This window comes from Chionomys nivalis, chromosome 13 (assembly GCF_950005125.1).
Source record: "Chionomys nivalis chromosome 13, mChiNiv1.1, whole genome shotgun sequence".
NCBI lineage: Eukaryota > Metazoa > Chordata > Mammalia > Rodentia > Cricetidae > Chionomys > Chionomys nivalis.
This window is the reverse complement of record NC_080098.1, coordinates 26,439,531-26,467,338: the sequence shown is the minus strand read 5'-3', so window position 1 is coordinate 26,467,338 and position 27,808 is coordinate 26,439,531. Positions and strand designations below refer to the sequence as shown.

The following is a 27,808-nucleotide window of genomic DNA, read 5'->3' as shown; positions in this document are numbered from 1 at the left end:
ACAGAAAGTATACTGTGCTTGTCCCCGGGAAAAAGGACATTTAAGACTTTTAAATGAGCTGGACAGCCAAAGCTTTTCTTCCCTTAGGATTCTTTGTCCTGCAAGCATCTATAGCATTTAATGCATCACCAGCAGGAACTTAGTTCCTTTTCACCCTTCAAGGGGACTAGCTGGAATCTTCCATACAAGTGAACTTATTCCATAACAAGTAAGGGAAGGAAAGAAGGTCAATAATGAAGAAGCTTCTATAGAAGGTAATTCTAAGCCTCAATGAGAATTGGTTCTAAGAGATGGGAATTTAACCTCTGACAAGGTGTAAATGGCCAGGCAGAAGTCACCTAGACTCAGTGTCCTGAGAGAATTCTGAAGATGATTCCAGGAAGCAGATCCTTTTCCTCCAGCTTTGTAGGTAGTTTTAATATTTAGATATATGGCTGGCAGTAAATCCTCAGTAATTTTAATGAATTCTAGGAGGAGTTTAAAATATTGTAAATAGTCCCACAGATGCATGAAGGCAGTAAGCATCTCAAAGGTGGCAATATGGGCAGGAAGATGAAAAGAGAGAGGCAAGTGTTCAGAAGGACACCCTGGGACATCCTGTACTTGAGTGGCCCTTGTTGAGTGGACACAGGGAGAATCTCAACAGCCCCTTGTCTGCTTCACCTGTTGGGTGCTTTCGATCATTGCTAGTGCTTCAGCCATTAGCTTCTGGTTTATACCACAGAGGTTGGCAACCTTTGTCTGGCATCGGTGGTGGACGTTCATACCACATGCTGAAAGGAAGAATGCAGCTGGTGAGGAGCAGGAAAAGAAGCCCTGGGGGCTACACAGTGACATCTTGAGGGAGCATTACAGTCTCATTTCTAGGCAAGAAAGTCTGTGGTTAGCGTTGCATCTGAGATGGACTGTGGATAGAAGCCTTAAGCTGATATTGGTTCTGTTGAACCATCTATGGATGGGTCTATTGACTAGAAAATACTAGGAGAGAAGAGGGTGCCTTTCCACTCCAGTCTGGAGACTAAGTATCCCCTTTCCCAGCTGCACTGGTGGAGCTTCTCTGCTCTTTGGGGTGAAGTTTAAGTTTCGGCCTCAGCCTGAAGAAGGGGAATGGATAGGGATGAGGTGGTACTGTGTAAGTGAGGGGATAGGAGTGGGCAGGAGGAAAGAGGTCAGGAGATCATGGCCTCTTTGTTAATAAACTTCCTGACTAGTGATGATGGGCCAAGCAATGAGGGGGTAGGTCTGAGCCCTGGCTACTGGGGGGGCCATCCAGGATGGCTGAGTCTCCTGTGAACAGAACTCAGAGTCTGAATGGCATTTTAGAAGGGCAAATCAAACAACTGTGGACCCAGGAGTGAAGGAAACAATTTGGTGGATTGCGATGCCAGAAGTTATAGTAGTGACTCTGAGGGACTGGACCTAAGCACTGACCTCAGATTTGATGAAATCAGACCATATTTCACAGAAGCCATCAGAAGGAAGTCACAGACTTCATCACAGGGGTTTTAGATGGTGATGCCAATGTCAACCTGGCAGTTGGATGGAGGTTGTGCCTCAGTTTTCAGGCCCCCAAGAAATGCACCCCCAGATATTGTGCAATTACCGGAAGGGCAGAGGACCTCTACGGTTATTGTAATTGTGCTTCAGTTAATATCGAGGTCATGAAGAAAAGGGTATTTCTTACATACGAGTTGAAGTCTTAACTTTACATCTGTGGCATAGTTAACAGAAAGAGGCTCAGAGAACAGAGCACACCTTCAACTTTGTACATCTTATGTAGTTTTTAATTTTTCCACAGAAAAAGAATGACAAGTGGTTAATACATGAGTGGGGAGGACAGTGCTTCCTGGTCACAGCTGATCTTGCATGAGCTTGAACAAAAATTTCCAAGGGTTTCTGAGTAGAATCTCTGGTACTATATACAACCCCCCCCCCTCTCTCCCTCCCTCTTTCTGTGTGTCCCTCTCTTTCAGATGGCTCTCTCTACAGGGCTAATGCTGTCTACATAAACTTCTAGCTCTTACACTCTACAAGCACCCTGCTTCACAAGTCCTGATAACAATACCATCCCATGACCTTGCAGCCCTCCTTTTGTCCTTGTGTGTCCTCACGAGTCCATGTAAAGACCACTTTCGGAAAAACTTCCTTTTGAAAGATTTTACACTAGAAAAACTGGCATACAGATTCTAAGCTCCAGCAGACAAAAGGAACTCTAACCTCAGGTGTTACTTGCTTCTACCAAAGTACTTAAAGCATTGCACTAGTAGAATTAGACAGTTAAGACCCCAAACAGAGTTTCACACAGTGACTGCAGTTCAGCAAGCACAACTTCTCTTTCATCATTATAATGTATTACATCATCATATACTAAAACTTCTAGGTGGGACTGGAAGGTGGCTCACTGACTAAGAGCACTTACTGCTCTTGTAAAGGGTCTAGTTTAGTTCCCAGCTCCTATGTCATACAGTTCACAACCTCCTATGACTCCAGCTTCAGGGGATCCAATACCCTCTTCTGACCTCCATGGACACTTGGACTCACATGCACTAACATACACACACACACACACAGACACATATACACAATTTCAGATAAAACTAAATTTTAAAAGAACAAGATGAAATTGTGGCAGCCTTCACCTTTTAAATAGTCCATATTCTTCTAGATAGTTCATCATAAAATAAATAAAACATTATCTATGCAAATAAATTCCATTTGCTACAAAAATTCATTTAAAGTAAAATCTTTTAGGCATATTTAAAAACTTTAATATTGGCAGTAAAAATTCTGCCTTGTTGATATAACTACATTGAGTTTGTTCGGGGGGGGGGGTTAAAGCTTCTATTTTGTTGCTGTTGAGACAGTGTCTTGCAATGCAGGCCAGGCTGGCTTTAAACTGGACATTCTCCTGTCTCAGCTTCCCAAGTGATGGGAGTATAGATATGTAAGTAAGACACCAGTTGAGAATTAGGTACATTGGGATTTTTATTTTACTCTGCTCCTTAAAACTGTAGCCAGGTCTAAGCTTGACTCTGATGCTCAGGAAGAGGCCTTCCTTCCCTTTGTAACACCATGGGTCTTTGTTACTAACCTATCAGGTGGAAACTTGACCTCTGTGATCGCAAACAGTCCCTTCGGATGACTATTTTCATGGGAATTATGGTGGAGAAGGAAAGAAGACAGCGTAGAGGCTGGGGAGGCAGGGCACTGAAGGAGACGACTATGAGACGAGAGAGGGTAAGGCAAAGAGAGAGGACTAAAGATAACTCAAGGAAGGATAACTTAGAACAGTCAAGAAGAAAAGGTGAGTCCTGGTGGGGAAAACGGGAATACGACAAACAAAAATGGACCTTGAAATGGGAAGGGGGAGGGAGGGAGGGAAAATGGGGGCAGGAGAGGGAATAAAAGAGAAGAGGGAAGAGGGGTATATGAAATACAGATCTCAGGAGAGGGGGAGGGGATGGAATGGGAAGGGAAGAATGTCAGAGCAAAGCAAAGCATGTCAGTGTGAAACAATGCCAAGGAACCTTCACGGAGGTTCTAAGCTTTGCGATCATGCTGTCAAGATCAATTCTGTCTTAACGAGTAAGCACCGGGGTTCCCGGGAAGTGAGACCTGACTGCGAGATGGTCATTTGCCTTTCTGTTTCTACAGCTAGGATATTTGGACATTATTGTTACCTAAGAATTAATAATATATTCCATAAGCCTGCATGTCAAAGTTTTCTTTATAAACACTCCTATGAAGGAAATGACACAAACAGGACTTTGGGGCTCATCCAGGGATTCTTAAGGTGAGTTCTGACTGGCCAGTCACTACTGTGGTAATAATTGGTAAACCTAACGCCTCTCCTTGTCTCCGCTAAGATGTCATACTTAGGGCTCCCAGGTACATGGACAGTACTGAGGCAAGGAAAGGGAGACAGAAGAGGATGATCTTCTACTTTTAAAAGGCCATCTCCAGATTTGATGGAGATATCAAAGAGAAGAGAAATAAGAAATGCCGCAAAGTAAAATAAAAGGCTAGTATATTTAATAGTTCGCCATCAGAAAGGTCTTTTTATGTGCTAAGAAACTGTCCCGCCTCCTCCTTCTCTCTCACTGGTAAGGCAGGTGCTTTGCTGATCTTTTTTAGACACTTTTGCCCTCTTGACCCCCTAGTTGTACCATTTCGGTTTTTAAATGTGAGAGTTTTAGATCAAGAATGCCTTGTTTCTCTTTTCAGTGTAGGTCTGAGTACCTCCACATTCAGAGAATGGTAGCAGCATGTATATAAATACAATAAAAAGATAATCTATACTCATTATATCTTAGTTCTGCTCTAATCCAAACCCCAGAGGAAGGCCTAGGGTGGTGAGCCTGTCTCATTTGGGCCCTTGGTGTTCACAGACATAGTTGATGATGTACTCTGTAGCTAAAGTCCCAGAGCTCCTCTCACGGGAGCCATTCACTGCTCAAAGGGACACACGTGCTTACTCCTTAATGAGGCAGCAGAAATAATTCACTAACCAATGCTAAAGAGGAGGGCAGGGGCTTTACATAAGTCAATCTACTAGAATTAAGATGGGGGGTAGTCCAGAATCTAAGAGACTAAGATTGGGGCAGAGTGGAGAGTCCATGGCAGAGGGACCAGTCAAAAAAGGAAGGCTGCCATTTCACTCCAGGACTACTGAGTATAACACTGAAATACGGGGTCACGATCTTTGACCTTGACTCTGAGCTATTGAGCTTTGACCTTGACCTGTTGGACCTTGACCTTTTGAACCCTGATTTTGACCCTAAGCTACTGAGCCTAAACTTTGAATTTTAGAAGTTATGAACTCTCCTTGGATGTGAAGAGGGAGACATGGCAGGATGAAGATGGAGACAGGGCAGGGCAGGAGGATAATAATGGAAATCTACTGTCTCATGGAGGCGGCATCCATCTTGGTGGGCACACAAAGATGGGGACAGAGGTCATCACTCTCAAGCCTCTTGTCTTCCTTCCATGATGCACAGGCAGCATCAGGCTATGCGCAGGACCCACACCCACCCCTCGGCACTCACCATCACACTTGAGACCTTGCCTCGCCAGCCCCCACAGCAGGGTCCCACAATGTTCGCAGAAGGTTGGGCTCTTGTAGTTGTAGACTTTGAATCTGTGCGGCATGTCGATCTTGAATCGCTCCTTGTGGAACTGAAAGATAGACGGAGACCTGACTGCACGTGTGTCCCTTGGTCTCAACTTCCCATAATCTCCTAGATGTACGGCTCACAGTAATGGTAATGCAAACATGTGTAGCAAGGGGCATTTAGCCATCAGACTGCTTACCACCTTCTTGAGGTACCTGAAGAAGCCTGCAGCTCTTTCAGGTGAGGGCACACGTGGCATCATGTGTCAAAGCATGTACCAAGCACCAGGAGACTCATGTCTGAGGTGGCTATCTTGACAGATGGGGCGACCATGTCAGGAAGAGGGGATACAGACCCTTTTTTCAAATAGGAGCTAAGGAAACACACATTTGCTACTGCACAGTGCTGTTAAAGAAATTAGATCAAAATGGAGGAACACCTGAATGTTGAGAGGTGACCCAATGGCCTCAGATATGACAACTGAAGACTCCTGATCTGATTTTTGGGTAGGATAACCAAGTAACCACACAGGGTTAGTGAACACATGTAGGGTGAAGAGCTAGAATTGAGATCCATGAGCAAGTTGCACAGTAGGATTTGAGGACTTGGTAAGGATAAGTAGTGAAAAATATTTTATATAGATTACATATTGAAATAGTAATAGACTTGGCTCAATTAAATATATGATTGAAATGAATTTTACTTGTCTATCCTTTAGATGACTTTGTTGATTCTTGTGGCACTGAAGCAAGGGCTTCCTCTCACATGCTAGGCAAGTACACTACCACTAAGCCATATTGCCAGCCTGTTTTGTACTTTTTATTTCTAGACAGATTCCCATTGAGTCATGCAGGCTGGCCTTGACCTCACTTTGTTCCTCAGACAGGCCTTGAACTTGTAATCCTCCTGCCTCAGTGTCCTGAACTGGTCCTATGGCACCATACCCTGTCTGTTTCTTCTTTACCGTGGCCACTTGGAAGGTTAAATTCCACACATGGCTCTCATTTGACTTCTATGGGACAGTACTATTCCAGGGTTAGGGAAATAGCAGAACACCAGTGATAACATCCTCTTGAAGGTGCAAGAAGTAAAGATAACCCAGAGAACAAACTATTATAATCTAAAACACATATCCATTTAACTCAGTTTCTGGACAGCTTATTTTCACCAAAGGCTCTGGTAGCTATTGAGGTTGAGAGTGAGGCAGGCAATCTGACTTGCTGGAAAAGGTGGAAAGAGTAAGGAAATGGAATCCAACTACGCCAGTACCATGGTTTCTCGGCTGTTGATAGCTGAGCCTGTGCACTTGGCTATCACTTTGTCGATGCACTTCTTGTGAATTGCTGCATTACATTCTGAAAAGAGATAATTGCCACTTGTGATTTCTGGAGGAACAATTCAATGCAAAGAGTACTGAGGATACAGCAGAAATGCCTTGTACTTACGTCGGCACTGGTAGCCCTGCTTGTTCAGCCCCCTGTAACAAAGCAATGTGGGATTTAAATGCATGTTCACATCGACATTCGCAGCAGAAATGGTCTATAGGTAAATGAGATCTTGACATTCCTAAGACCACAGAGGATTTCCCGTGTCCATGTGTGATACACATGCATCACTTGCCAAGAAGGTAGTTTAAGTTTATGTTGTTTTACTTAAATTTTTAAAGTCAATTAAATGAGATTAATTTTCTTATCATCTTTGCATTGTCAAGCAAACTGTTTACAACACCAGACCAAATATATCCCAAGTTCCTAGCAATAAATTTCTATGCTCCTCACTAAAAAGTCAGTGCCTCGTTTAATTATGAGCAAGTCACTCCCTCACTCACTCTTGGCTTATGCACAGATGAGCGCACTTATCTGTAAAGTATCTATTTCCTCATTCTGAGAGTCCAAGAATATCTGCTATCTAGAAAGCAGCACTGTTGATTAGAAACAAAGAAAACAAAGGAGGACCGAATGATTAGAGGAAAAACAATTAATGAAAGTTCATTCTAATCTGCTGGCTTGAGGAGACCCCACGAAGTGGGAACTTGTGCACTAATGATTCTGCAGGAGCCCGAGGGGACCAGCATCACTTAGCGGGCACAGATGTTGAGAGCAGAAACAGGCATCATTTCGCTCCCCTCTACCGTAGCTTTTGCTGTGTGGTTACACTGATCTCTGAGATGAAGACACCCAAGAGCTTCATTCCAGCCATTTGTTACCATGGGAGAGTGCTGTGCGGTGCAGAGTGCAGCAAGCAGCGGTGGAGCTATTGCGATGCTGAAGGTGTTGACTATAAAATCTCACAGCTCTGCTTGCAATAACAATGCACCCTCATCTGCTCCTTTCCACATACATATACCACCAGCCTCTCATTTAGTCAGAAACAAAACTCCACTGGGCCTTCTTATGGTTTGGATTGGAAATGTCCCAAAACCATGTGCTAATGTTTTGGAACCAGGAACTGAACCATAGGGAGTTGGGATGTGGCAGAAAAAAGTGAGGTCACTGGAGTGTGCCCTGGGAAGGAATGCTGGGACCCTGGTGCTTTCTCTCTCCTCTCTTGCTTCCTGGATGCTCTAAGGTGCCCTGTCCTGCCTCAGTGTTTGCCTTGTCATAGACCTAAAATAAAAGGGGTAGGCAACCTTTATTGAAACTGTCAGCCCAAATGAGCTTTTGCTTCTTAAAAGTGAGAGTCTTGGGTGTTTTGTCATAGCCAAGGAAAGCTAACTCGTGGAAGGCTCTCTCTGGAGTGGGTCTCCCTCTTCAAGAGTCACATTATGAAAACCTTGTGTTGAATCAGGCTCTTTAGACCTTTCCAGTGCTGGTGAGCCCACTGACCACCATTCGCCAGTACTCGGCCCTTCACCCTCCCTCACGGTAGAGCTCGTAGTGGTTAGTAGTGACAAAACGCTTATCTTGAAGCTCGAGAGGAAAACATCAAGTATTGTACCAGACAAACTCATGGCAGACAGAGCAAAACGTGGGCTGAGGGAAAAACGTGGCTGTGAACTCATGGCACTTCACGTGGTGGACTTTGGCCTGTTTGATGGCTCCTCGGCGATGATGCAAGGCGAAGAATCCTTCGTTCTCAAAGTCACTCATGTCCTTTGTGTCTGTGGAGAGAGAGAGAGGGGATGCAGTGAGGCAACATGATGGTCACAACGGGGCAGAGAGGGTGGGCACTTGAAGAGAAGCAGAAGCAGTAAGTGCTGAGCGCACAGTGGCCTTCCAAGGGCTTGTGGGGATGGGAATGGCCCTAGGCTTCTGTTACTAATTTGGCAGTATGGAATCGCTGCAGGAAGAATTGCTAAGGGTTTGGATTGGTCCATTGTTTGCTTCTCTAGCTCAGCTAGCCCTCTTGAGTTTTTTAAACCAGAATCCTGACATTTCAAGTCTGTACTTCCACAGAGTATTGTGACTGACAGTGACGTGAGGAGGATAGAGAACTCTGGCACCAGCACGCTTTGCATAGCGTTGGGTTTAGACAGGGTACCAAAGATGGAAAGGAGTTAACTAGCCCTTTGCAAGGGCTAAGAACTTTGGGGAGAAGTTTAATATTCTGATTCTTGTTGGGTATAGCGATCAGATATACGAACTACAGCCTCTGTTGTAGAAAGTGCCAGAAATTTAATAGTTTAAGTTTTACATGCCTAGGTCATCTTGTGTCATTTACTTCACACTGTCAAGTTTGAATGTTTTCAGTAAGCCCTGGGCTTGAGGGTAGTCATTATACATAGCATCCTATGCTCAGATGAAAATTTCCCAAAGGGTTGAAGGTATCTAAGATGATAGAACCCTGAGGATACCTATAATGTCTAGGCTAATGCTCAAGACGCACAAGGAACCCAAAATGGTAAGTCACTAGGTCGTGCAATAAACACTTCAGCAAAGGAAGAAGAATTAACATGGTAAATAATAAATAGTGAGAACTGTAATCTATCACTAAAGCAAGGATAATAATGATTATAGTGCTTAGAATCATAATTTGTAATAGGTTGGAGATTGTTGGATCATTTGCTGTTTCTTATTATCTGCAAAAATAGCACTTACTATATTTCAAATACATAAAGAATCAACAATATGGAACTAAATTGCTTCTGTCATGGCTCAGCGGTGAGAGGTCTAACCACACGCTTGAGGTGGATGTATCTACCAAGGTTCCTTACTTTCCTCTGTCAATAGTGGCTGCTTGGGAATGCAAGAGCTAGACACATGAGATTTTGGGCAGGTAGAGGCCTTTTCCTAGGAACCCAACTGAATCTCATGTTTCCTTGGCAGCCATTCCTGGGTCTGTTTTACAGAAATCGAAAGCGCCTATGTGCAGGGAATTCCCCATACTTTCCTCATAGTTCCTCAGCTGGGCCACAATGCTCTGCCCACTACTTTCAGGATGGATTTTTTTCAGGTGACTTTATTTGGAGTTAGGAGGGAAATAAACTGGGCTTGGTAAGTGTGAGTGAGAGACTGTCACTAAGTTAATAATTTTCTCCCTCAATTTATGAAATAACTATACAGATAAAGCTATAAATTATGACCTGTATATGTAAATCCTTAATAAAATCAGACATTTCTGTTTTAATTCAGATGTAATGAAATGGAATGAAGAAAAGTATAAGACATATGTAATTTGTAGAATAAATGAATATTCTAGAGCCCTAGCTGTATACACCTCTATTATCTATCTATACCTATATCATTTGTATCTATGTATGTAAATAACCTTCTATACATTCGACTACAGTAAACTTAAAAACATTAGAATACTCCAGAAACTAATTTTTTCTTACTCCTTCTAGTGGCCTCCTTTCATCCCTAATCTTTACAGTCACTATAAGGGAATGCCTGCGTATAACAGAGACTTTCTTTAAATCTCTTGGTATTGGCAGCGTTTATCTCTGAAATGACTTGCTTGGCCATTTCTTCTGCACAAACAGCTCCAGATCTTTTACTTAATTGGCTTGTTTGCAGTCAATCAAGCACTGGTAGATCCTGAGCATCTAAATTTCTGAGCTAAGAATTCTGCAGAGTTCTGAGGTTTTATTCCTAACCATTGAGCATCTACAGTTAAGCCAGAGAGACACGAAGAACACAGAGACAACAGCGCTAATTATAAGAGGCAGCGTGTGATGGTGTAAAATAGATCCAGATGGTGGCTGGTCTAGGAAAATAAATTACTAAAGAAACCAAGTAGAGAAAGCTGAGAATTTAAGGGGAAATATTGAAAACTTACAGATCAGGAAAAAAAAAAGACTCTTTTGGTACTGACAACTGTCTAAGAAGTTGAAAAAATAGGAACTCGTTCAGAAAGTTCAGTGTCTCAGAGAAAGCTATGTTAGCAGATTGGTCAAGATATATGCCAGACTTTTAGGGTTTAAGAATCAAAGGAACTGGATATATGCTCCCATCCCTAGCCCAAAAGCAATCTTAGCTTGCTAATCACTTCCAAATGAACATTTAGTTTCTTCCACAGGCGTCTTACCGAGAAACAAGCTGCTCCTGGGTCCACTGCGTGCCTAGCACTAGAGGGTAAGCAGAAAGCTCAGCGGCATCTTTGCAGGTTCCTTGTCTCATAATGCCATATCAGGGCCCTTTTTTTTATTATCTCATTATTTTTTAATTTTATTTTGAATATCTATTTTTTCTTCTCTCTTTTTACTCTGTAAGTCCTTTGTATACATTATGGCTTCCACTTTAGTATATCTGTGGGATTCTTGAGTGTGTAAATGAGTGGATCTCTGTTTCATGTGCCTTCTCTTGTGCTCTTTTCCTTCTGTTTTTCCAACTCTGATGTGTTGGTTTTTGTTTCAGATTGTATTATATTTTATTTTGCTTTGCTTTATTGCCATCCCATAGAAGCCTGTTTGCTTTCTAGTGAGATATAAAAGGAGTGGAGCTGGATAAGAAGGGAGGTGGGGAAGACCAACGAGGAGTAGAGGGAGGGGAAGCCATAATTAGTATATATTATGTGAGAAAAATAATCTATTCTCAATAAAAAAAAATGGGGAAAAACTCAAAAGAGCAATGAAGAAAGAATGACTAACATATACGAACTATATCTTCAAGAGCTGCCAGTGAGGGCTGTGGATGTATCTCAGTAGGTAGAGTGCTTGCCTCTCAAGCCCAAAGATATAGGTTATATTCTCACTGTACATAACACCAGTAGAGTGATGTACGCCTCTGGTCCTGTCCTAGCACTCAGGAGGTGGAGGCATGAAGATGAGGAGTTGAAGGTCATCTTCAAGTATATATCAAGTCAGTCAGGCCATCTGACATCGTGTCTTAAGAAAAGAAAAAAAAAATGAATAGAACAGAAATGTCACAGCAGGGAAAGAGAAAAGAAATACCCAGAAAGGCAAAAGGTTAATATATGTATTTTTCAAGCTAGGAAAAGAAGGCTTAATATAGGCCTTCTCAGCAAATAGGAGGAAACCACAGAGAAAAGGGAAAGTTGACATTAGAGAGGAAGTGTATTGATGGTGCAGAGCTGCCAGGGATGAAGCGTGAGACAGAGGAACAGGAAGAGAAAACAGCTGCATCCTAAAGCACACAGGCAGAGGCGAAGTTGCCATCAGTTACCCTGGGCCAAGGTCAACCTTCAGGATAAAAATAAGGGTGAGATATCCCAAGAAAACAAGAGCTGTGAGCTTGTTAGAAGGTAAATAGGCCTTTGAAAGAGCTATTATCTAGGAACCAAAAGAAATTGAAAGCTACTGAATGGGAACACAACCAAGCCATCCAATTATCATGTATTTCTGCTTATATTGCCTAGCTTATAATCTAGTCATAAAGTTAAATACGTAAGAGGTGGTTCAACAAATGCTGCCCCGGGGCTCATACTGGAATAATGGAAAGATATACACCTCTGCCCCTGCCCAGCTAGACCCTATCAGCCCATTAGCTTGTGAAAAATCTAAACTCACTTGAAAGGAGAGAACATGCACAGAGAATGCTGATGAAGGGGTTCCCCGTTGGAAAACAACTGCCTAGGCAAGTGTTTTATCAGTTTGGCTTGCAAAAGGTACACAGAGACCATAAAAGCTGGAGTAGAAGGAGCCAGATTACATTTCAAACAATAATATTTGTCAGTATCATTGACGTGATGCTGCGTTTGTAGGCACGCAAGAACTATGGGATCATGGAGGATTACTCCAAGGTTCCAGAAAGACACCAAGGCCTGACAATCAGTGACAGGGTTGGATTCCCTGTAAGGAAGTCCCAAGAGCCCATTTTATGAAGCATTGATGATGAATCCTAAGTTGAAACAGAGACTCCAGGATGTTGGAAATACCAGAATTGTCGGATGTCTGCTAAGGAAAGCAACAGGCATGGAATAGAACCAGGCCAAGACAGATCATATGTACAGGCAACAGAATTAATGGGAAGGGCCATTTGAGCCCAGATGCTGCCACTTAATGGAGCTGCATGAAAAAATAATTTATTTCCCTTGCTGAGTTTAAGTCTTGTTATTTCTTTGCTACATCACTAAATCTCTTTTAGGATGAGAATGTTTACTCTATGTCATTGTATATATTGTAAGTATATAAGTTGCCTTTTGATTTTACAGGAGTTCATAATTAAGAGATTGTTTTGATTCTCAGGAGAGATTGGACTTTGGGATTTTTGAATTGCCTTAGAACTATTAAGACTGAGGGGCTTTTGGAGATGAACTAAGTGCATTATGAGATGGCTATGGGCTTTTGGGAGGTCAGGAACAATGTTCTAGATTAAAGGGATGTTTAGGGTCTTAAGTGGATGGGGATGAACTTGTTCTGGTTAGTCTTCACTGTCAATGTGGCTAGATTTGGCGTCATCTAAGAGGCACACCTCTGAGAATGCCCTTGAAGGTGTTTCTGGAGAGCTTTTGCTGAGGAGGGAAGATGGGCCATACCATCTCATAGCCTGGGCTCCCAGATGAATGAAAAGAGAAAAAAAAAATAAGTAGCAAGATGAGCACCAGCATCAAATGGAACACTCACATTCATCTCTCTGCTTCCTGACTCAAGGCACGGAGTGATCACCTGCCTGTGTGACAATACCACACTTTGAAAATACCTCTTACTTTGTAAGAGATTGGAACTTTTGCTGGACCTCACAGCCAGAGTTAACACACCATGAGGTCACTGAAGATTGATGTCCTACTGTGCACACAGCCTCTTTGTTTAAACTGCCTTTCAAAGAATAACCAACAATCAAACTTACCTGCCTCGGATTTCCCACACTATCAACTTTTAGAACCTAATCTAAAGCATCGTTACAATTAAAAGTTACATACTCTTCTTGTCCCAGAATAATATATGTGGATCAGCACATTGGCTGAAAGCAGCAAATAAAGAAGTGGAAAGCAAATTCCCAAAATCCACCATAAAAGTTGAAAACGACCATTAATGGATATTGGTTGATAAATAATAATGTTTGTGGTCTGCGCTAGCTGGGATCAGTTGCAGTCAGTGATTTAATCTTCTCTAAAACTGTTAAAGATTCTGTAAAGTATCCCATTCCTTCCCCATGTGATGATTTCTATGCTGCTCATTAAAGACAGAAAGAGGCCCGTTGTTAGAGACAGACAGCACACCACCCAGCCACCCAGGCAGATACCATTCATACATACAGACACGTAAGGCATGTACAGACGCAAACACAATACATACCACACACACACACATACACACGCACATACACAGACACAGGGACATATCCACAAGACAGCCTTCAGGTAGGTACAGATTAAGATGGAAGACACAGGAAGCATGAAGTGTGGAATTCAAATCCAGACCTGCTCTTAATGAAACAACTCCAAGGGGGGAGTGCTTTATCTCTTTCCTTAATGTGAACTGCTATGTTATTGGTGACTTGGACTTAGTTACCAATGAGCTAGAATCTGCACAGCGTTGTGGTTTGGCTGCCACGATCCCCCCTCCCCCATGGTTGACTGTATCTCTTCAATTTTGAGCCCAAACAAATTCTTCCTTAATTTTTTCATAACAATGATAAAAATAAAGCACACAGTTATAATCTCATTAGCAGACCTAAAATGTCTAATAACCATGCCTCAAGATTTCCAAACACCTGGTAAGTGTGCAAGTTTTCCCTGTTTGTCTTATAATACTATTTGAGTCTGGGCATATTAGGACTTACATATGTTAAATAAAGCAGTGTAAATATCTGAACTAAAACTCATTTTGTGTTGCTATAATTTGAGCATCCTGAATCCTAAAGTCCAAAATCCAAAATGCTAAATATATTTTGAGCACAGATAAGATCCACAACTAAAAATTTCTTTGCCATAAAGCATTGCCTCATGCACAAAATGATTTGAAATAGTGTATAACATTATCTTCAGGTTGGTGTGTAACACTTATATGAAATATAAAAGAATATTCTGTTCAGACTTGGATTTAAATCCCCAAATAACAAATACCCCCAATTCCCTAAATAATTCAAAATCTGAAATCTTTCTGGTCTTAAGCATTTTTGGATAAGTGATACTGAACCTGAAGTAAGAATAATTTACTAAACATAGTTTATTGTTGTTTAGCTCACATGCTTATTGTGTGGCCTAGGATTTTTTATCAAGAGTAGCACTCAATTCACAGAGACAGTACTGCCCGACTGTCCCAGCACCCAGTGTATCCACGGTGCTTCTAAGCTTACCTTCTGCCATTCGGGTTTATGTGAGACACGGAACTGAAACTCTTTGGCCATGCATTTTTTTTCCTTCCTTATTCCTAAGAGGATGTGAGGTGACTAACTTTAGGCCTTTGCATTTGATACTAGCTTTACAGAAGATATTTTCAGTTTCTTATTTCATATTATAGGCCAGTGGAATGCTGGGTATAGAACACCATTTATAAACAGGCAATGTGTTTACACACAGCAATGCAGGAGCAGCCTTTTGTATTCAGAGTAAATTCCCAAACTAAAATAGAGAGACTATGAAAGCACCAGGCTTGTGAATTTACACCATTTATAGACCAGCTTCGCGAATGTTTTATGTTTACATTTATACTACGACCATGTGTTTATGTTTACTCTACGTTTGTCTGGTCTGGGCAGTTGTTTTCAATTCCTGCCTGAGCACCATTGAGAATTTTAATAGAATGTTTTGCATTTCTCTTTTCTAGGATATTGCAGAAGCAAAACGAGCCTTCGCTGAACAGGCTATACCCTCCTCACCCCCAAACAGGAAGAGAAATGTCACTTGCCGCTCATTTCCAGAAAGTATCTTGCATTCATTAGCATTCGGCCTTGAGGTTTCAGCTCTAACTGGGAGAGAGAAGGAGAAAAAACATCGTCAGAATGGGAAGCCAGCCCTGGCTCAAGGACCTCTTAACTAGCTGCGTGACTGATGGCAGATTTCCGCTAGAGAGGAGATCTTGGCTCTTCTCCATGCAAGTTCATCATCACCGTGCCCATTATTATCAGAACTGTGCAGCACCTGGGACAGTGGCTGGCCTTTTATGGAATGTCTTGGCAATTCATTTATTTCACTTGAGGTTCAAAATTGACAGAAGAAAGAAGATTCAAAAACGGAATCTGTTTTCCTGCAGGGTGTTTACCTGAAGAGCATAAGAGCTTAGCCCCAGATATTAATCATGACAGAAGTATCCTGGATGCCCAGCCTTGATCACGTGGGAAGAAGTAGGTCCTAGGGAGTAAGATAATCCTGCTCTGAGGGGCTTTCTTTGGCTTACTTTGTGGGCTACACATCTAGGTAGATCAGGGTATAATTCATGGAGTATCCTTTTTCTATTACAAGCATTTGTAAAATGACTAAAGGAAAATTTAATTAGGTGATTCTTTAAAGTTTTATATATGTTATATATATTATATATGCATATGTGAATAGTTTTTAAATTACTAAATTATCTGACATATATTTTAGAAAAAGTACATGCATGGTACTTATATATTCTATATATTATTATAATTATTCGAGTACTATATGTATATATACAACTTATGGACAGTATCATACAGAAGACAGAAGAGCAAAGTGCCATTTTAAGACTTATTCAGAATACCGTGTAATGTAGCATACACAGGAGGGAAATAGATCTTTCTTTATCTATGTAAATATTTATATACACATGTATTTGAATATATGTATGCATGTATATAAACACCTATACATATATGATACATGTAAAACCATCATACTATGTCATTAGTGGAATAAATAGATTAAGACATGACTTTAAAGTGACTCATTATTGATCATCACAGCAGCGGTTGCCTGTACTAAGGGAGAGACAGCAGGAACTGTTCTGTTGACCCCAGAGTTAAATTTCAAAGCATTGAGGGACCATTTCTCAGCTGTGTGACCTTGTGCAAATCACCAAATCTTCAATGAACTCTGAAAGACTGACAAATGGCAGTACCCCTGCCATCAGAGTTTTGTGATGTAATAAAGCTATGTTTTTGGAATAGCTATAAACTCTCATGCAAACTTAAACTGATTAATGTAAAGAGAAGTGCTTTAGACCATAAGAATTAACACTATCATTTTCTAATCTCTGGTAGTAAAAATGGAGGCAAAAACAGAACAAAGAGGGGGAATTTGAGACCCATTTTCAAAGGAAACTGTGAAACTTGGTCACCACGGAATTATCAACATTCAGAAAGCACTGGTGATGAAGGAAATTAAGTCAGCAAGCCATTGGAAAGTCATGTCTATAAAGCCCCGGGAGTGCCTGGGAAAAACCTTGCCGATACTAGCAACTGTGGGGACACAAAGGGAGTACCAATGTGTCATTTGTAGCCAAGATGGGTATGAACGACAAATTTGAGAAAATCTTTTTGTTGTGGTTGTTAAATTAAAAAAAATCAATTTTAAAACAGCTGACAGATAAAACATAAATTCTAAATAGTCTGGGAGCTCTTGAAATGAAAGTAAAGCAAGAAATAACAAAAAAAATAAGGCTTAAAAATACAGAAAGCATGCAACTTGGCTATATGAGGATGTGAATGCTGCTATGTACTGACGTCCAACGATCCTACGCTGCAGATGAAGTCTTACAAGTGCACACTTGTGTCTAGTGCATGCCTGCAATCCCGACACTTGGGAGACTGAGGCAGGAGGACTGCTGGTAGTTCAAGGCTAGCCTGGACTACATAACACAATTCTGTTTGAACAAAACAAAACGGAAGAGGAGGAAGAGGAGAGAAATTGCCAAAACTCAGGGTGTGAAATTAAAGGCAACTTCAAAAAGATAGAAATAGAAAGGGAAACTGCTAGAGAATGAAGTCTGTACTTTATTTCAGAAGGATAAAAAAATCTGATTATCTGTTCCTTCATTGAGAAGAAATCATAGTAAGTTATCATAAAAATTAGAGAGAGGTCTAATTTCAACAAAATAAATTAGGTGGAAAGTAGAAAATCATGGAAACAGGTAGGCACGGGAAAGTGGGGGGTTTCTATAACTTATCTCTTCCATCTCCTGTGTTTCAGACCCAGCCAGAGCCCCACATCTCCATTAGCTTGGACTTTATAAACTCCTTCACACCAAACCAAACATCTGCAACACGTGCCAGTTCTTTAATCTTTCCTGTTTGTCTAAGCAGCTAGTCTACAGGAGTTGGAATTGCCACAATCTCTTCCCTAAGTGGAGGGAAAGGTGCTCTATGTGTACTGTTGAATGACATTGCCTGAACATATGTCATCTTGGGCACCTTAAAAAATCTTGGCATGTCATTGTCCTTAAATATTAACTTAGTGACAGAAGGGTGAGTTATGTATCTTTCTTAAGAAGACAAAATCAATGTGCGGTCATAAGAACATAAGGACACCATTTCTAGGTTTCCATCATTCCCATGTGAAAGTTGTAACTTGAAAGCTTTTAGAAGTCTTGCTAAAATATGAATTATTAGAGCAGGTAGAAAGGTAAGGAGTTTTACTACTTTTGCATAAATGACATAAACATATGGAAATATTTTTCTGGCTTTCAATCTATATAGAAGATTTTTCCGTACAAGGGAGCAACTGCCGGGGAGAAGGCCCAAGTCAGAGACCTCTGTGGGAGTGGGTTCAAGCCAGGGACATCTGCAGAATGGGCCTGAGTCAGTGACCTCCACTGGAGTAGGTCCAAGGCAGAGACCTCAGCCACAGCAGGTAGAAGGGAGTGACTGCCTAGGGAGCCAATGACCTCTACCTGAGCAGGCCTGAGCCAGCGACCTCTACCTGAGCAGGCCCAAGCAAGTAACCTCCATAGGAGTAGGCCTGAACAACCTCCGGGATTGCAGAGTGACACTCAGGAGTGCCAAGCAACCTCTGGGAACGTTGAGTGACTGCAACCATGGCCCTGACTGCACTGTGAGGAGCAACCATCTGAGCCTTGGATACACTGGCAACTGGAAGACTGACCATTAGAGACACAGCCCCAACTACACCAATCAGAGGAAAAGATGGGTAGACAAGATAAGGACACACTCGACACCATAAAGAGCAACACGACATCAACAAAAACTAGTGGCCCTAAAACAGCAAGACTTGAACACCCAAATATAGATGATGCAGAGGAAAATGACCTAAAAAAATAAGTTTAGGAGAATGTTTGAGGCCCTTTAAGAGGAAATGAAAAATTCCCTCAAAGAAATGGAGGAAAAGACAAATGAAATATTGGAAGGAATCATAAAAATCTCTTAAAGAAAATCAAGAAAAAGCAATCAAACAGATGAAAGAAATGATTCAAGACTTGAAAACAAAATAGAGACAATAAAGAAAACACAATCTAAGGAAGTTCTGGAAATGGAAAATATGAGAAAATGATCAGGAACCACAAATGCAAGCATAAACAGCAGAATACAAGAGATGGAAGAGAGAATCTCAAGCACTGAAGATACAATTGAGGAAATAGACTCATTGGTCAAAGAAAACATTAAATCTAACAAAAGCTTAACATAAAATATCCAGGAAATATGGGACACCATAAAAAGACCAAACTTAAGAATAATAGGGATAGAAGAAGTCCAACTTAAAACACAGAAAATATATTCAACAAAATCATATAAGAGAACTTTCCCAACTTAAAGAAAGATGTGCATATGAAGATACAAGAAGCTTACAGAACATCAGACTTGATTAAAAAAAGTCCCCTTGTCACATAATAATCAAAACACTAAACATACAGAATAAAGAAAGAATATTAAGAGCTACAAAGGAAAAAGGTCAAATAACATATAAAAGCAGATTTGTCAGAATTACACCTAACTTCTCAGTGGAAACAATGAAAGCCAGAAGGTCCTGGTCATGTGTCATGCAGACAGGCTCCAAAACTACAGAGAAACCCTATCTCAACCCCCACCAAAAAAAGCCTAAATTATACATTAAACCCCACACATTAATAGTGGGAGACTTCAACAACCCCCTTTCACTCCTGGTAAGTCTGTTAGTTCCAGGAGTACCTTAAGAGTAACAGACAATAACTGTTATTTATAACCTGAGATCCTTCTCTCCATACAAAGAGATCTGAGGTTTTCAATACACCCTTCAGTTCATGAGTAGTCGTTGTAATTATCAAATCACAAGGAGTATATGATAGGCTGTTTGCTTCTCCATGACTCGTGTCCTCTTGCCTTAAGGATGACAGGGGCATTTCAAGCTACTCAACAGCCAGCATCATGGTACATACTAGCTGTGTGTGGTGGCATACCCCGCTAAACCCAGCACTTGAGAGGTGGAGGGAGAAGGGTCAGAAATTCAAGGCTTGGGTGCACACTGCTCATACCATTCACAGCTCTGATATTTACCCATATTTCTGTTCTTCCGTTGTTCTTTCGGCATCTCTCCGCCAAGGAGTAGAGCTCCACGGTTGTTTCCGATATGAGGTCCACATTTTTGCCCTTCACGATGATCTGCATCACCCTTCCCTTGTTAATGTGGGCATCAAAGGTGCTGTCCCAGGGTGGGTACATGGTCGGCTTTTTCTGGATGTACATCTGCCCATTTTCTAGGGAGAGAAAAATACTGTCTCTTTAATTACTCTGTTACAAACTCCGGAGAATAATTCAATTCCATTTAATAGTGGCCGCCATTTCTATTGCTGTCATGAACATGATTCTGAGACAGTCTAGGGCAGAATAAGACAGGTACATGGTTAGATGCAAGGTAACACATTGCATTTTATAAGTCCAATATGGATAGTTTAAGTAGCAACCCTCTTAGAATTACTTAAACTGGAAATTTTCCTTTCCCAGTCAATGTTTTTTTTTCTCTCTTTACTTTGAGAGTGAGCATCTGAGAAAATAACCTTTAAAACAGTCCCTTGCTACTAGGCATAGTGGTGAACACCTATAACGCCAACACATAGGAGGCTGAGATAGGAGGATGGAGGGTTCACAGCCAATTTGTGCTTTGTGGCAAGACCATGCCTCAGAAAACTACACACACACAAAGCCAAGAAATACAACTGCACTCACATAGCTCCTCTCAACACACCAACCAAGAAAAGAAATCCCCAACCTACGCCTTTTAAAACCTTCCTTTCTTATAATAGCTTGGTTCTATTAATTCCCTATAAAGCTGCTGTATTTATATGAAAGGCTCAATGACATAAGTTGAACTTATAAGAAATGATCCCTTAATATTTTTTTTAAAAAAATAATTTTTATTTGCCACAAACACACGAAAACAATAGCTTTTGAAACAAATGAGTCCTTACTTCCTTCTCCCCACCCCCATTTCTTTTAGATAGTGTGTCACTAGACAGCCCAGGTTGGTCTCAAATTCACTATGTAGCCCATGTTGGCCTTGAGTTTTCTATCTTCCCACATTAGCCTCTCAAGTGCTGTGATCACAAGCACATGCCTCTGCACTCAGCCTCCTTCTCTAATCTTTGAAGATACAGCTTACAGTACCGATGCTCCCTAAGCAAAGGCTGGCAAGGGCTGAAAACGGACCAGCAAAGCCAACAGCAGACTTGCATGATGACAGGCAGGAAAGTGAAGGACCTGGTCACAGGAACAAGAGCTATGACCGGATTGAGTTCTTTACAAGAATCTTTCTCAGAAGCTCCCTGGCAGGGGCAAGAGTTTACAAATGGAATTAAGTCATTTTGTTGCATCTTCCCACAAGAGATCTTCTCTGGTTTACAGTCTTTGGTCATTTCAATAGCAGAGGACTGCAGAAGTATTTGACTGCTTCTTCTGAGAATAAGCCTAGTAAATGTCATCTTTAGCAATTCAGAGACATTGGTGGTGCAAAAGAAAAATCTGCTTGAAGTAGGAATGTGAAGTCATTCTGACATTCTTTTACAACACAGGAGGCTAAATAGAGTGGGCGTTTAGCAGTAATTTCAAACTTTAGGAAAACATGGCCAGTAGAGGTATAAACTGTGACACTGTGAAGGATTGAATAGGAAGGAGGTGATTAAAATGTTAATATACATTTTCATTAAGTCTTTGAGACATTCATACAAGAATACAATGTATTATGATATGATAGTTTCCACCTTTGTAATTCCTCCCGGATTCACTTCTGATCCACCCTCCACACCCCATTTCCTCCCAACATAGTTTCCTCAACACTGACTCTCTTTCTTTTCCTCCTCCTTCTCCTTTTCTTTTTCCTTCTTCTTCCTCCTCCTTCTCTTTCTCCTCCTCCTCCTCTATCCTCCAGCAAGTTCAATTTTCTGTATTCTCCATATACATTGGTGTAGAGACAAATAATGGGGCCTGGCCAACATACCAAAAGTTACACCTTTAAAGAAAACTGACTCACTCTACCTCAGAAACCACCAACTGGCAATAGCTCTCCAGTTTGGGGTTGGGAACTCATGAGTTTCCGTAAAAGGAGGTGGAGATTTTTATGGTTAGGTTAAAAAAAAAAAGATAGATTGGGTTCTTTGAAAATTAACAATGATATTATTTATCATATTCTCTAAGCTTCCCTATTAAATTATTCCTTTTCACTATAGCCATTCTTCATGCTCAGAGAAGGGCAGGCATCCAGGAGTCAGGCACTAGGTTAAGAATGACCCAAAACATAGACCAGAACTCAGAATCCTGTTGTTGCAGTTTCATCTCTGTTGCTGTGCTAAAACACCCTGCCAGAAAGCAACTTAGGGAAGAAAGGGCGTATTTGGGTCAAATCCCAGGCTGCAGTCTATCACTAAGAGGGAACTCAAGCAGCTAGTCTTAGCACAACGATCAAGAGCAAGAGAAATAGATTCTTGCAAGCCTACTTGTTTGATCGCCTGTTTCTGACTAGCGTTCTCCTGTTCGTGGACCTCTGCCTAGGGAATGGTGCCCCTCAAATGGACTGGGTGTTCCTACGTCAATTAACAGTTAAGATAATTCCTCAAAGACTGCACACAGGTCAACATAATCTAGGTAATTCCTCACTAAGGTGCTCTTCCCAGGTGATTCTAGACTATCAAATTGATAGGTAAAATTAACCAGCATGCCTGTCTATGTGTGTCCAGCAAGGGCTGATGTTTCCAAAGGGTCCCAGGCTGACAGCACTGTTTCCTGTGTGCTCCTGTTCCCCTGACTCAACGTGAAAAATGCAACCTCACACCCTAAATATGGCAAGCTGTTTAAATTCTGGAAAAGGAATCTTAGGTAATATCTAGAGCGATTTCTTTTCAGAATGTAACCTGAACAAAAATAAAAAAATAAATATCCAAATCCCACTGACTAATCTGTTGGGAAAACAGTTTTGTTGCATTTTTTTTTTCTGACAGGGTCTCTTGGTCCATATGGCTGAGATCAAGTTCAAAAGCAGGCCCAAAGAAGAGGAAAGGGAAAAAAAGAAAAGACAAGAAAAAAAGAGAAAGATGGGCAGGAGGCAAATGCCAGTGAGACCTGAGGCTGGAAAGAGGGCCAGATCCACAAGACCCATTAAGTCAAAAGCAGCTTTGAAAAGACTCAGCCATTTTACACTTCAAAGATGTCTGTGACATTTGCAAGAGTTTAGGTGGAAGCAAGCGGCATTTTCACTTTTAAGACAGTGGAGGAGTCTGGGTGGAAGAGAAATCAAGAGCATCCAGACAGTCCCCTAGGCTTTGATGCACTAGTGAGAGGAAGGGAGCTTGAAGGGAGGTGGGGGTGGGGCACCCAGCATGATAAAATTTGGAGTCCCAGAATTCGGCATTTTCAGCATCTAGTGAGAGGCACTCAGTGCATGCCTCGGTTTCTTCTCGTATCCACAGATGTTCCCAGCCTCCGGAAGAGACCATTCTAGGGCCATTCCATTGAGAATAATGCTCGCTTCTCTGCCCCTTTCCCCTCTTGCCTTGCTTTATCTTCTCAGCCCCCATTGCTAGTCATCACACCTTAACTGCCCATCACCTGCCTTCCTCTGTGAGCCTGCAAAGTCTGAAGAAGGGTCCTCTATGTAGACACTGAGTGATTTTCTGTCTGCTCTATCCCCAGGGCTTTCACAGTGACTCTCCATCAGTGTGTGTGTGTGTGTGTGTGTGTGTGTGTGTGTAACTGATTGAGATACAGCCTATATAACTATCCTTCTGCATGCAGGAATACAGAAGAAGGCAGGAAGGCTGGGAAGGTCTGGGGATAAATAGCTTCCTTCCTTTCCTTTGGAAGAGACTTAAGAATACTGAAATGAAGAGGTGTGGATCAAGTGGGAAACAAAGGGTATAATCACCAAGGGATTCTTTACCCAATGGGATTGTTTTGACAGAGCTGTCTAAACTCACAAAATCAATCTTAGGGACATGTCTCCAATTTCCTCCTCCTCATGTATTGCCTGTATATAATCACAGTTAATAAAACAGAAATATTCTTTTATTCATGTAGAATTCTAGCTGACTCCTTCCTAACTTTCTCAGGGAAGGCAGTGACACAGCAATCTTTAGAGTTAATCCCAAGATCTAGGATTAGACAGACTTTATCTGTAGTCATTGAAAACAAGGAGTTGTTAGCACAGGCAATACATAATCTACTCCACCTTACTAGATTTCCTCTCCATTAGCCCCTTGTCTAATTTCCCCAACTTGATACTTTCCTTATCTCTGTTCACGTGGGGAAAATGATACAGTGAAATAGATCTGGTCAGAATCCATCACTAAACCTGGGTCCTTAAGAAAGTCTTCAGTCTTTGCTGGGTACCAGCATCCTAAACTGTGAAATTCAGTTCCATCAGATGTCCTGGGAGGACGAGGAAGGTCTTCTCTCCCACAGGCTTGTTTAACCTAGCCACCACCCCCTCTTCTCCCTCCCCCACCCTGACCTCAATTAACTTACCTGATTCCACATACTCTTTGACAAGCACAGCACAGTAGGGGTTCACGGCCTCACCCTGACAAGACTGGCAGGTACCACAGTCAAAGTTGGATAAACCAATTCGAAGAAATGGTGACATGGTTGTTCCCTAGAAAAGTAACAGAAGACAAAGGCTGTATTTACAGGTCCCTAAGACAAATTATTTTTAGTATTCCATCCCCACTTAGTGTCTTATCGCGGATAGCCAGCACTCCCAATAGGTCTGTTATCCATCTGAACAAATGTGTTTATTTCCTCCTCTGAGAAGCACACTGCTGGGTCTTTAACTGCAAAGGCTTTGGAGGTCTTTGGAAAGCCTGTGGCTAACCTCAGTAGTGAGAAATAAGGGTTCATTTTGCTCAGTCACGGTCGATAGCTGCACAGCAAGGCAAACATTTTCCAACTTTTTGTTTCTTCAAGTAGGTGCCCAAAGCACAGAAAGCAGAAAATGAGTTTGTGAAGACCGTGCCTATTTTAGTCACGCCAGTAAATATGACACCACAACATTCTTACGTAGTCTATTTCTGTGGGTCATGGAATTGGCTCTCAGCAGTTAGCAGCTGATCCGTATTTACTCTGGATATTTTCAATATGGTTTGCTCTTGTCAGAGACGAACACACGCACATACAGACACAAGCAATTAAACTACTGAATGTTACGAACCACCTTAAAAACCTCCAAGCCATTGACCATTTTCTGGTTGTGCCTCACCCTAAAGGCAAAGGACCTCATAAAGGCCAGGGTTCCTAATATGATTCCTCAGAGCTTTACAAGGAAATCACCACAGTGTTGGCAACAGGTTTCAACAGTTGGTGTGATTCTTTTTTTAAGTTTTAAAAGATGTATGATTTTATTTACTTGTGCATCTGTGTGTATGTATGAACGCATGCACATAGCCAAGGAAGCCAGAAGCCATTGCTGAACACCCGGAGTTGGAGATACAGGCAGCTGTGAGCCATCCCATGTGATGGGGAACCCACCTCTGGTCCTCCGCAAGAACAGCGTATGCTCTTTACGGCTGCACCATCTCATTGACACCCTAAGCCTGCATCTTCACCTGCAGCTAGCTCCATCTCTGCTTGCTCTGCCACTTTCCTCAATTAAACACCTTTTCCTTTATGTTTCCCTGCATGTATATATGTGTGTGAGCGATGAGCGTATATGTGTGTATGTGTGGGTACATGTACTTGTGTGAGCATGTGCATGTGGCGGCCTAGTTGACATGGGTGTCTTTTTTGATCACTCGCTACTTTATTTGTTGATGGAGGGTCTCTGGCTCAACCCGAGCTTGTGAATTCCTGCAATTCTAGTTTACTGGCTTGTCCCAGGATCCCTGCCCCTGCATCTTGAGTGTTAGGATTGCAGGCTATTGCCACGCTTGCCTAGCATCCATGCAGGTGCTGGCGATTTGAGCTCCTGTCTTTGCACTTGTCAGGCAAGTGCTTGAACTATTCAGCCTGTCTCCCCAGCTCTCCCTTTTTTTTTTTTTTTTTTTTTTTTTTTGATTTTTTCGAGACAGGGTTTCTCCGTAGCTTTTGGTTCCTGTCCTGGAACTAGCTCTTGTAGACCAGGCTGGCCTCGAACTCACAGAGATCCGCCTGCGTCTGCCTCCCGAGTGCTGGGATTAAAGGCGTGCGCCACCACCGCCTGGTTCCCTTTTCTTTTCCCACCTGCTTCTTCTTAAATTCCCGTAGGTCTGAAGCTATCATCTAGTATCAGTAACAAAGCAGCATCCTTGTTTCCTCACTTCGTGCTCTTGCTCATAGTAAAGGTAAGAAAGTGATTTTGACTTAAATCTGGAGGGATCCTTGACTCCTCGAGCCCAAGTTACTACCATACTGGCCTTTGGTGATTTGTCATAGGCTATTTCCAGGTTAGGCTCCTAAGTGGGCAGCAGCAGCTTAACCTGAATCTATCTTAGGAATAGATGGGAATCTCTAGGTTTGCCAGGGCTCATGTTACCGGGTGGAGGGAAACTTAGTGAAACTTTCTTCTTCTGGAGGTCTAGTGTTGGTAGCAGAGATTTCCGACTTAATAAGTCATGCAGATTTGGGTGTGTTTCCCCAGATTTAGTTATCCTACGTCCTTACCCAGAGCATTTTGACAGTTTACTCAATGCTAGTGTCTGTTTCCAAACTAGTGAAGGGCTCCCTCTCCAAAAGTCTGGCCACAGTAACATGATAAGACATACAGGTTGACATCTAGAAAATAGAACAGGCATCGCATGGACATTTATGTCAAGAATAAAGAAGAGCTATAATCCATGCTGGGGGGATGACATTAACATAGAGAAGTTTTGTGAGCTCCTTTTAGGGGCTCAGAACTCATGGAGAGGAGAAATTTCCTTGGGTATTAAGTGAGAAAGGGGAGTGTCTTGTATACAAACTAATGTCCATGTGGCACATGGTGTCCGAGAACTGGGGTTGCTATGTTTTGTTTGGTGAACTGTAAACAATCAATTTCGCCTTTCCTCACCACCTACAACAGTCCTACAAGTCACAACACGTGTGTATGGAAGATGACAGATGGGTCAGGATGCTTACTATATAGCCCCAACTGACCTGGAACTCCCTCTGCAAACCTGGTTGGCCTAGAACCTAGAGAACGTCCTGCCTCTGCCTCCAAATACTGGGGTTAAAAGCCTGTCCACTGCCCCCCCATCTCATCTATAGTGGATATTCAATGCATTTTTGCCAAAGAAGTTACTTCTTAAGAGTAACAGTGCACATTATTTCTTCTTGTGCATTTCTTTACCCGCAAAGACATCTGACGTTCAAACTGAGCCCAGACAGCTGTGGAGGAAGTGCACCCCTACGAAAACTTTCCAGCACCTGTCCCAGGCAGAAGATGGATGCTCTCTGGAGCTCGGCTGCTGGAGTTATATCACCCCTCTAAGCCTGTTTGCTCCTTTGAAATCACTGCTGTTACCATTAGCACTCTCAAAGGGCTGTGAGAATTAAATGGGCAGACACATGAAAGGTGCTTAGAGTGAGATTGGCACCCAGTAAACTCTCAATCAATGTTAGTTATTAGTATTAGAACCCTGATACATTTTCTAATGGTCTGTTTCCTCTTTATTGATTTGTACCAAGTAGGGCAGAAGGAGCGGATAAACAGTCTTCTAGGGGCACATATTGCTTGAATTATGTGACCCGGGTCGGTGCTTTGCCAACACGTCCTCATAAAACCCTACATATATCTCTCATACACTACTTACTATCCTCTGATACAATAATCTTGTTTTAACACTTATCATGATAGATATCAGTTCACCTAGGCAATCTTCCATGCTTTTGCTATCGAAGGTGAAAAATACTATCATTACATATACTCGAAATTTCTGAAGGATCTTCACTCTTCTAAGCTCAACGTTTTCATGCTGAGTGTGATCAAATTTATCTTTGGCTAATAGATTTGATGCTGTACAGAATCAGATATAATTGGCAGTAGATGTGAGTCTAGGCCACAGGAAATGAAAATCCTGGTCCTTA

General features: G+C 41.8%; 1 protein-coding gene across 2 annotated transcripts in view; it reads right to left on the bottom strand.

Moving 5' to 3' along the window:
• Positions 1–27,808, bottom strand: part of Prkcq (protein kinase C theta) — a 130,496-nt gene that overhangs the window by 55,185 nt on the left and 47,503 nt on the right. Inside the window, exons 1-9 of one of the 2 annotated variants that reach the window (XM_057788018.1) lie at positions 26,408–26,467; positions 24,299–24,425; positions 19,844–20,043; positions 15,301–15,361; positions 8,049–8,211; positions 6,557–6,588; positions 6,381–6,466; positions 5,046–5,175; positions 664–773 (exon numbers count right to left, since the gene is read on the bottom strand). In XM_057788018.1, coding sequence (XP_057644001.1) covers positions 664–773; positions 5,046–5,175; positions 6,381–6,466; positions 6,557–6,588; positions 8,049–8,211; positions 15,301–15,361; positions 19,844–20,043; positions 24,299–24,425; positions 26,408–26,416 — 918 coding nt within the window. In that variant the 5' untranslated portion in view covers positions 26,417–26,467. Of the gene's footprint in view, positions 1–663; positions 774–5,045; positions 5,176–6,380; positions 6,467–6,556; positions 6,589–8,048; positions 8,212–15,300; positions 15,362–19,843; positions 20,044–24,298; positions 24,426–26,407; positions 26,468–27,808 lie in introns of those variants that run through there. The other variant, XM_057788019.1, reaches the window with a different exon arrangement.